Source organism: Vigna unguiculata, chromosome 3 (assembly GCF_037176805.1).
Source record: "Vigna unguiculata cultivar grain cowpea cultivar isolate G323 ecotype 2 chromosome 3, ASM3717680v1, whole genome shotgun sequence".
Classification (NCBI taxonomy): Eukaryota; Viridiplantae; Streptophyta; class Magnoliopsida; order Fabales; family Fabaceae; genus Vigna; species Vigna unguiculata.
In genome coordinates, this window is record NC_140794.1 from 10,570,802 (window position 1) to 10,587,108 (window position 16,307).

A 16,307-nucleotide genomic window follows, 5' to 3' on the forward strand; every position below is an offset into this window, starting at 1 on the left:
GGCGGTTAGAGCAACTCGTTCAAGTAAATAGGAGGTTTCACGTTCGACCCCATCCAATGTGCATTTTTCTTTTTCTCAATTAATTATGAACACTTAATCTCATGAAACATTACATTATTCATCATAAGATGGCAGCATTTTTGTACCATCATCAGACTCTGTTACAAGTCTCAAACATCACCTTCCCAGAGGGAATCTGAAACAAACCATCGTTCTTCTCACAAATGGAAAGCCATCCAATTAACAATACTTTTGTTTCACTCCCCTCATCCATAACAACATAGTCCTTAACATGAACTTTCCTTGTATGGAGGAATGCTCAGCAAGAAATTTTCAATGTCATTCTTAAATGTCTGGCCAAGGTGCATGTTAAATGCCTTAAGATGAAGCATCACTGTTTCAAATCTTCGTCACCACCTTCAATTAAGATAGATTGCTGACATTTGTGTCTGATTTTGTTTCCAATGAACTTTCATCAATATTCATAATCGAAGGAGGATGTAACTGAAACAATCCTTTGCTCTTTTCGCCAAAGCCTCCTATGCATATTTTGTCACCCCGACCATGCCAAGTGCCATCTTCAACATTGTTCATCTCCAGCGTTCTAGACTCCTGCATCATGTTACGTGTTAAATCTCATCATTCACTCCATTTGCTACATACCAAATATATCCCATTTTGCTTAGCTTAAGAAACTACCCTTATTCAGTATTGTCATTGGAAGAAACTGATATGAATGTTCTTAAAAATGATTCAAGATAACTTAATTGAGAAGGGAAGGAAAGTTTCGAAAGTGACCTGACATAGTGTACAACAAGGACAGGCGAAATGGTAAACGCAATCGTCCAAGGAACTGTCACTACCCTGAAAAAGTTAATAATAAAGAGTGCATTAGAATTAGTTTATCAAAACATATCAAATTATATAAGCAAATAAATCAACAACACTATAGTCTTGCATTTATAGGAAATTATATGGGTCAATTTTAACCATAATTGTTGAATCATTCATCCGTAATCATCCAAACATTGTACAATTACAGAAAAATACTCACCTTGATGTTGAACTTCTTTCTTAGTCGTGTGCGGAAGAACCCTAAATATGCTACAAAGGAAACAACGAAGGCAACTGCCAGGTATAGATTGCAGTGACGTCTCGTGACAGCAAAGGCAATGCAGTTAAGAAAGGCACCCATGGCAAGAACAAAATATAACGCTGCCTGCAAAATAAGACAAGGAATCAAGCTAAAATAACTGCCAATTATAAACACAATCGTTTTAGAAATTTCATAGCAACTGTTTCATCATTTTTACCAAAACAAAAGCTGTTCAACTTTCTGATCAATGTTACCTGAATGTAGCAAGAACCAAAACCAGCTCTCTTCATGTTCTTCCCAAATCGGTAGCAGGGACAGCTGTAACAACAAAATGAACTACTATTTTCAGACATGGCGGATCATGATCACATAAAACATCTTAACTTTTCAAAATCAAATTTTGAGCTCCTTGATAGCTTCAAAGAAAACTAAAGGACTAAATTCATAACTCCTGCTCATTTCAACACTTTATTCCAGAAAACAAAAAAGTCTTTTTAGAAACTGTTATATATGACATAACTGAAAAGACAAGACAGACCTAAAAATGAACAAAGGTGAATACCCAGAAGGGAAACACAAGCAGAATGAACAATGACGAATACCCAGAAGGAAAAAAAAACAGAATGAACAATGATGAATACCCAGAAGGAAAAAAATCACAGAATGAACAATGATGATTACCCAGAAGGAAAAAAAAAACAGAATAAACAATGATGATTACCCAGAAGGTGTTGGGTATTGGGCTCCCTTCCTATGTGGAGAAAAGGCCCAAAATTTGAGAAGCCCATGTCTCACTTAAACCTAGTGGAGAGGAGGCTATAAAATAAAGAGAGAGGCAGAACAATAGAGTCAGAATACACTGAAAGCCCTAACACATAGAGGGAGAGGTAGAGGGAAAATTCTGTTCACGTTTTTCATAGAGCTGTCGCAGTAAATTCGGCGCTGCGGATTCGTTCACCGTTGGATCGGGCTGAAATTTTTACAGCAGGTTCGGAACTCATTGCTCTTCATTCTGACCGGTCGGATCTTTGATACGAGGTCTGAGTTGGGAGATATTAATTTCGCACTGCAGCAGTGATTTGTAGAGGTTTTCCTCTCTTGTTCTTCTCTATTTGAAAGCTTTGTTGCTTTGTTATTTGGTTGGGTGTTGGCACTAATTTGTGCTATTGATTAAGACTCTTTTGTACTCTTGTTGATCATAGTGAAGCTATTTCTTTGGTCTGGACGACTCGTGGTTTTTACCCTTGATTTGAGGGGTTTTCCACGTTAAAAATCTTGGTGCCTTTATTTGTGCTTTTGGTGGTTTATTATTGCTGCTCTTTGATTATTGCTCCTCATAGATTCTTGCAAGTTAGGGGAAATTATATCCGCTGCATTCTCTGGTATATTGTTTGTTATTGTTTTCCCCATCAGAGTGGTATCAGAGCTCTTGGTTGGGCTATATTTACTTGCTTGAATGATGGAGGCAAATGCAAAGATGGTTGCTTTGAATGGTACAAATTATCATTTGTGGAAGGGCAAGATGAAAGATTTATTATTTGTCAAGAAATTGCATCTTCCGGTCTTTGCTACACAGAAGCCAGATTCTATGTCTGAAGAAGAATGGGACTTTGAGCACCAACAGGTATGTGGTTTTATTCGGCAATATGTTGAAGATAATGTTTATAATCATATTGCTAATGAGACACATGCCAGAGCTTTGTGGGAGAAGATTGAGTCTTTGTATGCTTCTAAGTCGGGCAATAATAAATTGTATTTGTTAAATTGCTTGATGAATTTGAGGTACAGGGAGAATTCTTCTATTTCTGATCACTTAAATGAGTTTCAAGGGCTCCTAGATCAATTGTCAGGAATGGGCATAAAGTTTGATGACGAAGTTATGGGATTATGGTTGCTTAATACTCTACCAGAGTCTTGGGAGGTATTTCGGGTTTCAATTACGAACTCTGCCTCGAATGGTGTTGTTTCTTTTCAGATGGCAAAGAGCGGTGCTCTTAATGAAGAGATGAGAAGGAAGGCACATGGTTCTTCATCTCAGTCTGAGATGCTTGTTACAGAAGCTAGGGGGAGAAGTCAGAAAAAGGAACATAAAGGTGGTAGAGAGAAGAGTAGGAGCAAGTCCAAGTCAAGATACAAGAATTTAGAGTGCCATTTTTGTCATAAAACTGGACACATTCAGAAATACTGTTTTAAGTGGAAAAAGGAGAACAAAGACAAGAAGGGCAAACAGAGAGAGAATGATCATGATGATGATGATCGTGTCACTACTGCTACAGATGGTGATCTTGTTCTTCTTCGTGACTTTGAGTCCGTTAATCTTGTATCTGATGAGAGCATGTGGATTATTGATAGTGGTGCTACACTGCATGTTACACCTAGGAAGGAGTTCTTCACATCTTACACTTCTGGTGATTTTGGAGTGTTGAAGATGGGTAATGATGGTGAGTCTAAAGTGATTGGTGTTGGTGATGTTTGCCTGCAAACCAACATGGGAGTGCAGTTGTTGCTTAAAGGAGTCAAACATGCTCCGGATGTCCGTTTTAATTTAATCTCTGTGCAGTTGCTTGATGATTGTGGTTATGACAATCACTTTGGTTCTAGTAAATGGAAGCTCACTAAAGGTAACTTGGTTATGGCCAGAGGGGAGAAACAATCTAAATTGTATTGGACTAAAGCTTTGGTTGCTAAAGACAGTGTGAATGCTATGTATATGGAGGCATCTTTGTGGCACCGGAGGCTTGGTCATATAAGTGAGAAAGGGCTTAACTGCTTAGCTAAAAAGGATGTGCTTATGGGATTGAGAAATGCAGAATTGGAGAAATGTTCTCATTGCATGGCTGGTAAACAAACCAGAGTATCTTTTAAGAAGCATCCACCCTCAAGGAAGTCAGAATTACTTGAATTGGTGCATTCTGACGTTTGTGGCCCATTAAAGGTAAAGTCATTTAGTGGTGCAGTTTACTTTGTTACTTTTATTGATGATTGTTCCAGGAAGCTATGGGTCTATGCTCTTCAGCGGAAAGGTCAAGTACTTGAAAAGTTCAAGGAATTTCATGCTATGGTTGAGAGGCAATCAGGCAAGAAGCTGAAATGCATCCGTAGTGATAATGGTGGTGAGTACCGTGGACCTTTTGATGTTTATTGCAGGCAGCATGGTATTAGACACGAGAAGACTCCTCCTAAAACTCCTCAGTTGAATGGTCTAGCGGAGAGGATGAACAGGACCTTGGTTGAAAGGGTTACATGTATGCTTTCAGAAGCAAAGTTGCCTAAGCACTTTTGGGGAGAGGCATTGCTTGCAGCTGTGCATGTTATTAATCTCAGTCCCGCAGTTGCTTTGAATATTGAGGTGCCAGACAAAATTTGGTTTGGTAAGAATGTTAGATATGATCATTTGCGTGTCTTTGGTTGCAGGGCATTTGTTCATGTTCCTAAGGATGAAAGATCCAAGTTAGATAAAAAGACAAGGCAATGTATCTTTATTGGCTATGGTGAGGATGAATTTGGCTACAGGTTTTATGATCCTGTTGAGAAGAAGCTTGTTAGAAGCCGTGATGTACAATTCATGGAAGATCAGACCATTGAAGACATTGATAAGGTGAAGAAGACCACACCCGAGAAAGACAGTAATCTCACTGATGGTAATCCGATGAGGTTGCCCACTCACAATTTGGAGAATGTTGAAACGGAAGCTCAAGACAATGAGCAACATGGTGATGTTGATGATCAACAGTTTGGAAGTGGAGTAGAGGTTCCAATTGATGATGCTCAAGAGGAACATGATGATGATGACGATCTTGGTGATATACCTGAATCACCTCAAGTCCAACTCAGGAGGTCTAATAGACAAAAACAACCTTCTACAAGGTATTCCTGTGATGAGTACATAACCTTGACTGACGGTGGAGAACCTGAGTGTTTTGAAGAGGCTTTGGATAGTGAAGAGAAGAAACAGTGGCTGGATGCAATGCAAGATGAGATGAAATCTTTGCATGATAATCACACTTACGACTTGGTGAAATTGCCTAAGGGCAAAAGGGCATTGGAAACTAGGTGGATTTTCAGGGTGAAACAAGATTCAAATTCTACACTTCCAAGGTACAAGGCCAGATTAGTGGTGAAAGGTTTCAGACAGAAAAAGGGTGTTGATTTCAATGAGATTTTCTCACCTGTGGTGAAAATGTCATCCATCAGAACTGTGCTAAGTTTAGCTGCTACTCTTGATTTGGAGGTTGAGCAGATGGATGTGAAGACAGCTTTCCTTCATGGTAATTTGGAGGAAGAGATATACATGAAGCAACCTGATGGTTTTCTTGTTAAAGGCAAGGAAGAATATGTGTGTAGACTAAGGAAGAGTCTATACGGTTTGAAGCAGGCTCCAAGGCAGTGGTATAAGAAGTTTGAGTCTTTTATGTGTGAGCAGGGTTACATGAAGACTACTTCTGATCATTGTGTCTTTGTTAAAAGTTTTTCTAATGATGACTTTATTATCCTGTTATTATATGTTGATGACATGCTTATTGTTGGAAAAGATATTTCCAAAATTGACAGGTTAAAGAAGACACTTGGCGAGTCTTTTGCCATGAAAGACTTGGGAGCTGCTAAAAGGATTCTTGGCATACATATCTCACGTGATAGGAGAGAAAAGAAGATTTATCTATCACAAGAGCAATACATTAGGAAGGTGTTGCAGAGATTCCAGATGGAAAATGCTAAAGCTGTGAGTACTCCTCTTGCTACTCATTTTAAACTGAGTGTTAAACAGAGTCCTTCAAATGAAGTTGAGAAGACCAATATGAGTAGAGTTCCTTATGCATCTGCGGTGGGCAGTTTGATGTATGCGATGGTGTGTACAAGACCAGATATTGCACATGCTGTTGGTACAGTTAGTCGATTTTTGTCAAACCCAGGTAGAGAGCATTGGAATGCTGTGAAATGGATTTTGAGGTATCTTCATGGTACAGTTGATATGAAGCTTTGTTTTGGAGGTGATAAACCTACTTTGATGGGTTACTCAGACTCAGATTTGGCTGGGGATATTGATTCCAGAAAGTCCACTTCGGGCTATTTGATAAAGTTTGCAGGGGGAGCTGTGGCTTGGCAATCAAGACTACAAAGGTGTGTAGCGTTGTCTACTACAGAAGCAGAGTTCATTGCTATTACTGAAGCATGCAAGGAGGTGTTATGGTTGAAGAAATTCTTGCAGGAGCTTGGTTTTAGGCAAGATAACTATTCATTGTTTGTTGATAGCCAAAGTGCTATCCATCTTGGTAAGAATCCAACTTTTCATTCTAGATCCAAACATATTGATGTGAGGTATCATTGGATACGTGATGCTTTGGATGCTAAGTTGTTGGAGTTGAAAAAGGTTCATACAGATGATAATGGTGCTGATATGATGACTAAAGCATTGCCAAGAGGAAAGTTTGAAGTTTGTTGTGAGATCGCCGGTTTGGCGGTTATCTCCACATAGTTGTGAGGGGGAGATTTGTTGGGTATTGGGCTCCCTTCCTATGTGGAGAAAAGGCCCAAAATTTGAGAAGCCCATGTCTCACTTAAACCTAGTGGAGAGGAGGCTATAAAATAAAGAGAGAGGCAGAACAATAGAGTCAGAATACACTGAAAGCCCTAACACATAGAGGGAGAGGTAGAGGGAAAATTCTGTTCACGTTTTTCATAGAGCTGTCGCAGTAAATTCGGCGCTGCGGATTCGTTCACCGTTGGATCGGGCTGAAATTTTTACAGCAGGTTCGGAACTCATTGCTCTTCATTCTGACCGGTCGGATCTTTGATACGAGGTCTGAGTTGGGAGATATTAATTTCGCACTGCAGCAGTGATTTGTAGAGGTTTTCCTCTCTTGTTCTTCTCTATTTGAAAGCTTTGTTGCTTTGTTATTTGGTTGGGTGTTGGCACTAATTTGTGCTATTGATTAAGACTCTTTTGTACTCTTGTTGATCATAGTGAAGCTATTTCTTTGGTCTGGACGACTCGTGGTTTTTACCCTTGATTTGAGGGGTTTTCCACGTTAAAAATCTTGGTGCCTTTATTTGTGCTTTTGGTGGTTTATTATTGCTGCTCTTTGATTATTGCTCCTCATAGATTCTTGCAAGTTAGGGGAAATTATATCCGCTGCATTCTCTGGTATATTGTTTGTTATTGTTTTCCCCATCAGAAGGAAAAAAGAAAAAAGAAAAAGGAAAATGAACAATTGATTACCATGTGGATTCAAGGGCGATGCGATGATCATCAAAACACTCAAGAATCTCACCCTCCCACATCCTTAGAACAGCACCAAACTCAGCACTCTCTTCTTCTTGATCATCATCTTCAACACCAAGCCTCCCCCATTTTCCATGCTGAGCTTGCAAAGCCACAGTGGAACAGAGGACGTCAAAGTCTAAAACGGCCACACCCTGGAGCAAACTCTCTCTCTCTTCCTCTTCCATGACCCTCTCCTGCCTCTCGAAATCCCCCATAGCCTGAAATGAAAAGCTTTGGTGGATCTGTTATGCGGGCTTAGAACAGAGTACGATAGAGAAAAGATGAATGGATGAAAAGAAGAAAATAATTTATATTATTAAAAGAAGAGGATAAGATAAGGACGGTTGTTTTGTTGGTGAATGTGCGTTGACACATTCATGAATCTCTTAGGTTGGCGGGAAATAATTGTATCAATTATAAGGGTGCAGCTGTTGCCACGTGGAAAGTGAAATAGAGTAGCTGTGTTTTCTCCACTACATAACAAACTAACGGTGTGTGCTGCTACCAATTTCATACTGGATCTTATTCCTATCTTTTTCCCACTAATTCACAATTACTATTAAATAATTAAAATGATTAAGCACTTCGTTTTTCGTTTCTACCTCTACGGTTTGTTTTAACAGCAACACACCGTTTCTAACAGGAAACTAAATCAATTATAAGAAACCAATTTCAACCCTAACTACCTAGTTGAAGAAACTTCACGCCACTCCCAACTCTGTTTATCGTAAATTGACATGCCAGTAGTCAGATTTTGACTTCAATATTATGTAATTATTAATTCATCAATTTATTTTAATATTTATTATTTATTATAGAAAACTATTCATTAACTCCAAGGAAGATAGGTATGGAGAAAAAGGGAAAAAGATTAAAAATGATAAGTAATGGATAAAATTATACACATAGGATGAGGAATCAAAACGGAATGAAAGATATGAATATTTTATAAATATTTTTTTAACCAAGCATATATTTTACCAACAATAAAATAAATATTTATCTTATATTTTAAGTCTGAATTCTTATTAAATTGATTTTTTTATTCTTGTTGATATATTTAATTTTTTAACTACTTATATCTTTTCTGTCTCTCACCTTTTATATTTAAAAGTGTATATTTTTTAAATTGTCAATAATTAAAATTAGAAGTTTGTTACAATGTTTTCGACGCAAAATAATTTGTTTTTAGGTAGATCAACTGGTAATGTATGAATAAATATAGAATTGATCTTTGTTGACCAAAAAGATCGTGATTTTAATGTTAATAATTGTTTGAGATTTAATTCCAAGATTGTACAAAGTTCCATAATAGTTAATGAAACATTATTAGTGAACTAATCTTGAAATTTTTGAAACATCATTTTACGCGTTGGGATTTTTAAAAATATAAAAGATATAAAAAATTACGTTATGAGGAAGAAGTTATTTGTTATGATGGATAAAAACGGAGATAGAGAATAAAAAAAAAACTGCAGAATGTGTAAAACAGAAAGAGTACGTAATATATATATATATATATTTTTTTTTTGTTAAACGAAACAAAACGGCAACTGGAAGAAGAAACACCGGTAACTGCAAAAGGTATGTTAATAATTGAGTATACATTTTAACAACAATAAAATAAACATTTATCTTATATTTTAAATCAGGATTCTTATTAAATTATTTATTTGTTCTTGATCATATATTTATTTTTTTAACAACTTATATATTTTCTATTTATCACTTTTTATATTTACATGTGTATACTTTTAAAATTTTAAATAATTAAAAATATAAGTTTTTACGATGTTTTCAACTCAAAATAATTTGTTTGAAAAATTTGTTTATAGGTACATCACATCATCAATTGGTAATGTATGAATAGATGATATATGATTGATTCTTTGTTGACCGACCAAAAGATCGTGATTTTAATGCTAGTAATTGTTTGGGATTTAATTCCAAAATTGTACGAAGTTCCATAATAGTTAATGTATGACTAATATTGATGCGTTTGAAACATTGGGGAACTAATCTTTGAATTTGTTTTGATACATCATTTACGAATTAGACTTTCTTGACAAAATTATATCAATATTAAATTTGATTCATATGGTTCACATATATTTGTTTCCTTTTAGATTTTTCTTAAGAAAGTATTGAACTTCTGGTCTTAAATGGGAAAAGCTTTATATTTTGGTTTCACATAGGGTTGAGGAAAACATTCGCACCCATTCGAAACTATCAAAATCGGGAAGTAAAATCAGTGAACGGTTGATTTTAATCAAATTGGAGTTATCACGGATAAAAAATTCGGATAAGAGTTGTTAACAAGTGCTTTAAGATATGGGTTAAAAGTAATTAATATGCATTAAATTTTATATAATTTTATAATTAATTGTGATATTAAATGAAATATGATTTAATAATAATTAATATATTTTATTTTATTTAAAAGATAATGATGTTTATAAATATTATATAGTTGTGTTAATATTTTATTTAATATTTAAATTAAAAAATAATAAAATAGTAAAATAATTATATTTTAATATATTTAAAAATTAAAATATAATTAAACATAAAAAAAATTTAAATTAAAAAAAAAATAGTGTTAAAAATTTATGGATATCCGAATGAATCCATATCCCACATGTTAACTTTTCAAATCCCACATCTAAAATTCTACTCTCTATAACTCTTGAAAGCCAGATAATGTAATGGTTGGGTGTGAATTTTAAAATTCTAAATTTGAATTTAATTGGATTGATTAATCTGAATTTGAATCTTATCGTAACTGATCGATGCTCACCTCTAGTCTCACGTGTGGATATTCAGGGATGACAATAAAATCGATCACAAATAATGTCTTCTTACCGACCAGGAGAAAGATTCATTCGTTACTCGTCAAATATATATTTAAAAAATATTTGTAGATTTTTTTTAAAATTTATAGATACTTTACACATAAATACTTTTAAAAAGTATTTTATAAATTTTTAAAATAAAACTAATTAAAGTTTATTAAAAAGTATAAAATTAAATATAAATTAAATTTAATGTAATATAATATATATTAAATTTTAATTTTAATTTTTTATAAGTAATAAATATTTGTCTTTATAAATATTATGATATTCAATTTGTTTATAAATTCATATTAAAATATTCATTATCTACCTGCAATAATTAATACTTGCAAGAATCTGCTCTAAATTTTATATATACATATATGCTACGAATTTTATATATGCATATATTTGCGGGATATGTATTTTTTCATTTCTGTATACCATTTTTTATTTAGGTATTTACATGAAAAACTCTAATACTGTAAGTCCATTAATTTTATTCTCCGTTTTTGCCTAAATCCTTAAGGGTTGTCCCAAAGATGGTTGGGTCTAGGGCTGACCCAAGAAGGGGAAACCATACCCTAAGTCTGTCCAAACCTAATCTTTTCCATTTATTCGCAGAAATCGCAGCCGTCAAGCCCTAACCTCTTCCCAGAAGCTCTGCTAGGGTTTACTCGATCTCAATCAAGTGAGCTCCGTTCATCCTCTTGATTCGCGTAGGTACTTTGCGACTCATACACCCCTTGTTCAGTTCGTTGTTCTTTTTCCTAATAGGGTTTCGTGTGAGTTTATGTTAAGTCTTGTTCCGCTGTTCTATTTCAGCTAGCCACCTCTCCCTTGTACCGTTGGGTCCCATTGTCGGAGTTGAAACCCCGGTCTAGCTAGTTCCAAGTAAGGGAAGCTAGGACCCTCGTTTTCTTGTGTTTTTCGCTACTTTGTTGTTAGTTCGTGTTTGTGTGACTTGGTTGTCATTGCATCTGATCTGGATTATGTTAAAACATGTTTTGTTTCGTGTTTGTGGCTTCTGAATGAGAAAACAGTGACGAGTGCTGGTTTTCTCGCCCAAGCGAGCTAGACTCGCCTAAGCAAGATTATCAGATGCTCGCCCAGAATCTGCCACTCGAATTGTCGCCTAGGCGACTTGTGTTCTTTTTTAGTGAGGAGTGCTCTCGCCTAGGCGAGAAGGGACTCGCCTGAGCGAGACCTCGCAGAGTCCCCTGTCCCCTTGTCGCGCCCTCGCCTAGGCGAGATGGGGTTCGCCTGAGCGAGAGGGTTCCCTCACCTGAGCGAGCCCTGTTAGCTTGAGCGAGGGAGAGGGTAGTTTTTGATGTTGTTATTGAGTGGTTCACCGATGTGTGGCTTGTTTATCTAACTCAAATACTTTACTAGAAGGATTGCGTGATGATAGCATGATTAATATGTTACATTTGAAATGGAAATGGCATGTTATTTGATTGGGTATGAATTGGAAAGCATGAGTTGTATGAACTGTTGATTATACATGATGTTTATGTTACAGAAAATTCTTGATTAGTGGGTGGAACATGTTTAAAATATGGGTAGGGCATAATTCCATGACTCTTGTAGTGAGAGATTTTGGTGGCGCCTCATCGATTGGACGTAATTCCATGGACCCTCTTGAGGGGAGTCCCTGGTGGTGCCTCGACAAAAGGACGTAATTCCACGGGGGGTCGTGGTGGTGCCTCAAGGCCAGGACGTAATTCCACGTAGGCCACGTGGTGGTGCCTCTGGTAAGGGTGTAATTCCGCGAAGGCCTCGTGGTGATGCCTCACTGTTAGAACTTAATTCCACTGTCTTGTGGTGGTGCCTCATTATGCGTATCCGGATAGTCAGGTCTTATAGTCTCGAGGGGTCTGGTATATCATATATATATATATATATATATATATATATATATATATATATATATATATATGCTTATTTTTATGATTGAATGATGATTACTATGATGTATGAATGTTGTGCACCAGCTTACCCTTTCGCTTGTTTGTATGGTTGTGTGTGTGGTTTTTCTCTCTTGTAATGATCATCAACTCTATCGATGTGAGTAGATGTGGGAACCCGTGGCAGTGGTAATGACAATGGGGATGCTACAGCTTGATGGTTAAGGACGGGTATGGGACTCACTATGAAGTCCTCAGCGAAAGAAGTTTCATTGTCTAGTTTTATCTTTCTGTACAAGAATTTATGTTGTTATTGATACATTTTGTTTAGGTTAGACAATGTGGTGCCTTCTTTCTTTTATTATGAACATGGTTGAGATATTTTGTACCTTCTTATCCAATATCCGCATTTTTTATATTTATATATGTATGACACTTTATTAAATTGAATTCACCTTTTAAGCGTTACAAATACCATTATGTTTTAACAAAACACTGACCAAATTATATGTATTTTTTTCTTTCTACCAATACCAAAACATGTCATATATAACATATAATTCTTTGATTTAACGTAAATAAACGTGGCCGATAAAAAAAACGTGACTTAATCCAGGTGCTGCTTTGATTTTTATCATGATGGTCTCTTGAAAGTTCTATTTACTTTTAAAATAAGCATCAATGTCTAATTGAATAATGAATTTTCAATTTGATATATTTATATGTAAAACTATACCATATACTTGTCTAATTATCTTATTCAATTTTTTTAATATTATTTATATCTTATCATAAGCATTGACAAAACTTTAAAGTAATATTGAATAAAGATGATTTTTTTTATATATTCCTTCTCGTAACAAACTTATCGAGCTAAGATAAATATGTTATCTTTTATACAATTGAATATAATTATTTATATCTTTATCATTAATATCGGCAAAACTTTAAAGTAATATTGAATATATATATATATATATATATATATATATATATATATATATATATATATATATGATTTTTTTCCACAGATTTCTCTTAGTAACAAACTTTTCCAGCTTATGAAGTAATTGGAAACAGATTATTATCACATCCATTATTATTATGTCAAAATGTCACAGAAAAATAATGACAATCATGATTATGTTATTAATAATAATAGTTATTATTATTATGATTATAAAGTTGACCATAATGGTGACTATAATTAAATGGCCATGACGATTTCAGTGTAATTTGAAGATTAAGAATCCTTTATGAATTTTATTTTATGTAATAATTTTTTTTAAATGTTAATGATTATATGATATTTTAATTTTTAACTTTTAAATATTTTAATTTTAATGATTTGTTATTTTTAATTTCAAATTAACATTTTTATTAATTGACTTTGTAAAAAATATGTTATGATACTAAAAATTAATAAAATTATTATTAATATTATTATATCTTGTTATAATTATAAAATTAAATAGAAATAGTTTTTATAATTTTATTATAAATAGTTTTTATTATTTTGTTGGTAATTTTATAGTTAAAAAAAATTCAGTTTAAAAGATTGGTTAAAGTTAAAAAAAAACGGTAACTTTATAATAAATTGATGAAACAATTATTTTAATTTTAAAAAAATATATTTAAAAAATAAAATTAAAAAATAAATATGAAAACAAGATCTCCTTCGTATATATTTATGTAGAAGTATAGATATAAGATATTAAGGTTACATCGAGTTTAATTTAAGATTTAATATAACTCGACTAATTCTCTTGAGTTAGATTAAGGATAGTAATGGTCGGATCAGGCCGGATAATGTTTACTTAAAACTCGACCCGATTCCTAACAAAAAGATCGATATGTTATTATTCCATTACTTATTGAATATCCTTTTAAAAATATCTGTGAGTTTAATCTGCAAGTATCCATGGACATCCAACGATATTTAAATATTTTCTTGTAATTTTTTAAAATGAAATTTAAATGAAATTACAAAAAAATATAAAATTAAATATAATTAATTTTAAATTTAATTATATTTAATCTAATAAAATATAAATTAAATTTTAATTTTAATTTAATTTAATTTAATAAAATAATTTTATTTTTAATTTTAATTTTCTACAAATAATAAGTACGAATAATATGATACTCGCACAGCATTTATAAAAAACATATTAAAATACTTACTATCATAAATAAAACATATTAAACTACTTACTACCCATAAATAATAAATACTCGCGATCGCATATTTTGTTCGCGACACTTATATTGTTTTTTCATCCCATCCCAAAGTGAGATATAAAATTATTATTTAACAACCCGACCTTTATATAATGCATTTGGGTTATTAAATTAAGTAATTAAAAATACAACGAATTAAGATTTGAAAACTTTCTTAAAATATTGAATATGTTTTCAAATATTTTATTATTATTTTCATCCCTTTTAATCTAAATATATTCTTTTATATCTCTGAAACTTAAATATATTTTATAAGTTTTTATTAGTAAAAGGATAGAAAAAAAACTTACAAAAAGACGAGTTAAAATAATTTAATTATGGCTCAATTTTATTCAAATAATAAAATCATAATTTTAAATTAAAATAATAAAATTATAATTATTCAAGAGTTTATTGTATTTTTTTTTCTTCTATAAGAAACAACTAAACATTTATTTGGTTAAATAAAAGTGTTATTTGAGAAAGTTTGTATGAATTTTATGGATATAAAAGATGATGTATTGATTTTATTGAAAAATTTATTAATTACATAATATTGTTATGCATTAAGACTTTTATTTTGACTATAAATTTTAATTTCAGGTTCATGTGCTACTACGATAACCACTACATTAGAGACTACCTAAATGTATAATTTTAAAATCGTTACTTTTTATTGGAAATATTATTTAAAAACTTAAACATGATGATTATATTTTCTCACATGTAAGATAAAATAAAATTTTTCCTTCAAACTAACATTTTCTTCAAGTATTTATTATCACTTATAAGCATTTGTCTTAATAAAATTCAATTTCAAACAATACAAAAATTAAAACCAACTTCTAAAACATTGTTCTCATTATGCAATCCAATCGACTATCTCTCCCAAGATAGAAGTTTATAAAAATTTCATTAAAAACAAAATTAATTATGATTTTATAAAATATAAAATTATGATATCTTTTAAATTTTTATTCAAATAATAAAATCATAATTTTATAATTATACTATTTTGAATTAAAATAATTAAATTATAAATTTATAAAATCATAAATTATAAAATTATAAATCAGAAAATTTTAAAATAATAAAATAATATACGGTGACATATCAAAAAGTGATATGACAAGATAATAATCATGTCACTCTCTTAAGCCACATCATCTCTTAACAGAAAAAAGTTAAAAGTGAATAATCAATTAAAAAAAACTAAATTTATTAAGTATTCAATAAACCACAAAAATTTGTAAAAAATCCAAATGAAAATTCGATAGACTTAAAATATAATTAGACGTATAAAAAATATCAATGTTAATTTGCATTGAAAGAACCATAGTGTTATGAATCAACATTTGAATAATCATGTGAATAGTGAAAATGAAAAAATACAACAAAATTTTAAGACATGTGAAATAAAACAAACAGCAAATTAGAAAAATGACTTCCTAAACATTTACATACATCCACACAACAACAATGTAGTCGTGTTGCTATCCAAAAGAAACAAACAAAAAGAAAATTGGAAAGAAATCTAAAAGAAAAGGAAGTTGGAAGTTTTAATTTATACATGTCAAGCTCTAAAAGTAAGAATGTAATTTGTTTTTAATTATTTACAAAAATATCCTCACTTTCTTTTGTTGTTTATTTCTAAATTTGATATAAAAATGTAAAGTTAAATATTAATTTTCTTGTAATGAGAAAAAATATTATACTAATAACATTTTTAGATTCAGAAGTAGGGTTTAGTTTGATTTATTGAAGTTGAAAGTAAGAATGTGTTACCAAACCCAATCTGATGCAGAAACCATTGAATAACCGAACTATGATGTGGAGATTTTTCCCAATTCCGTGTAGCATTTTTCTTGTGATTACAGTTGAAAATTCCATGATGATGCTTGGTTCCTGGAGTCTTCCCTTTTTCAGCGCGCAGGCTCTTAAAGTCAATATATTTTTTCATAATAAAATTCATATAATTCTGTACAATT

The 16,307-nt window shown here is 32.4% G+C and overlaps 1 protein-coding gene and 1 long non-coding RNA gene across 2 annotated transcripts; one reads left to right on the forward strand and one right to left on the reverse strand.

Annotated features, from left to right (window-relative positions):
- Positions 1 to 18: 18 nt before the first annotated feature.
- On the reverse strand, positions 19 to 7,644 carry LOC114176216 (uncharacterized). Its single transcript, XM_028061172.2, has 5 exons — positions 7,314 to 7,644; positions 1,351 to 1,414; positions 1,055 to 1,219; positions 799 to 864; positions 19 to 612 (listed from the first exon to the last, which is right to left on the reverse strand). The coding sequence occupies exons 1-5, from the start codon at positions 7,571 to 7,573 to the stop codon at positions 424 to 426; spliced, it is 744 nt and encodes a 247-aa protein (XP_027916973.1). The 5' UTR covers positions 7,574 to 7,644; the 3' UTR covers positions 19 to 423.
- Positions 7,645 to 10,678: 3,034 nt separating this feature from the next.
- On the forward strand, positions 10,679 to 12,560 carry LOC114179853 (uncharacterized). The gene is made up of 3 exons (XR_003603537.2): positions 10,679 to 10,915; positions 11,018 to 11,086; positions 12,268 to 12,560. It is a non-coding gene; the product is annotated as an uncharacterized LOC114179853 (long non-coding RNA).
- Positions 12,561 to 16,307: the final 3,747 nt, after the last annotated feature.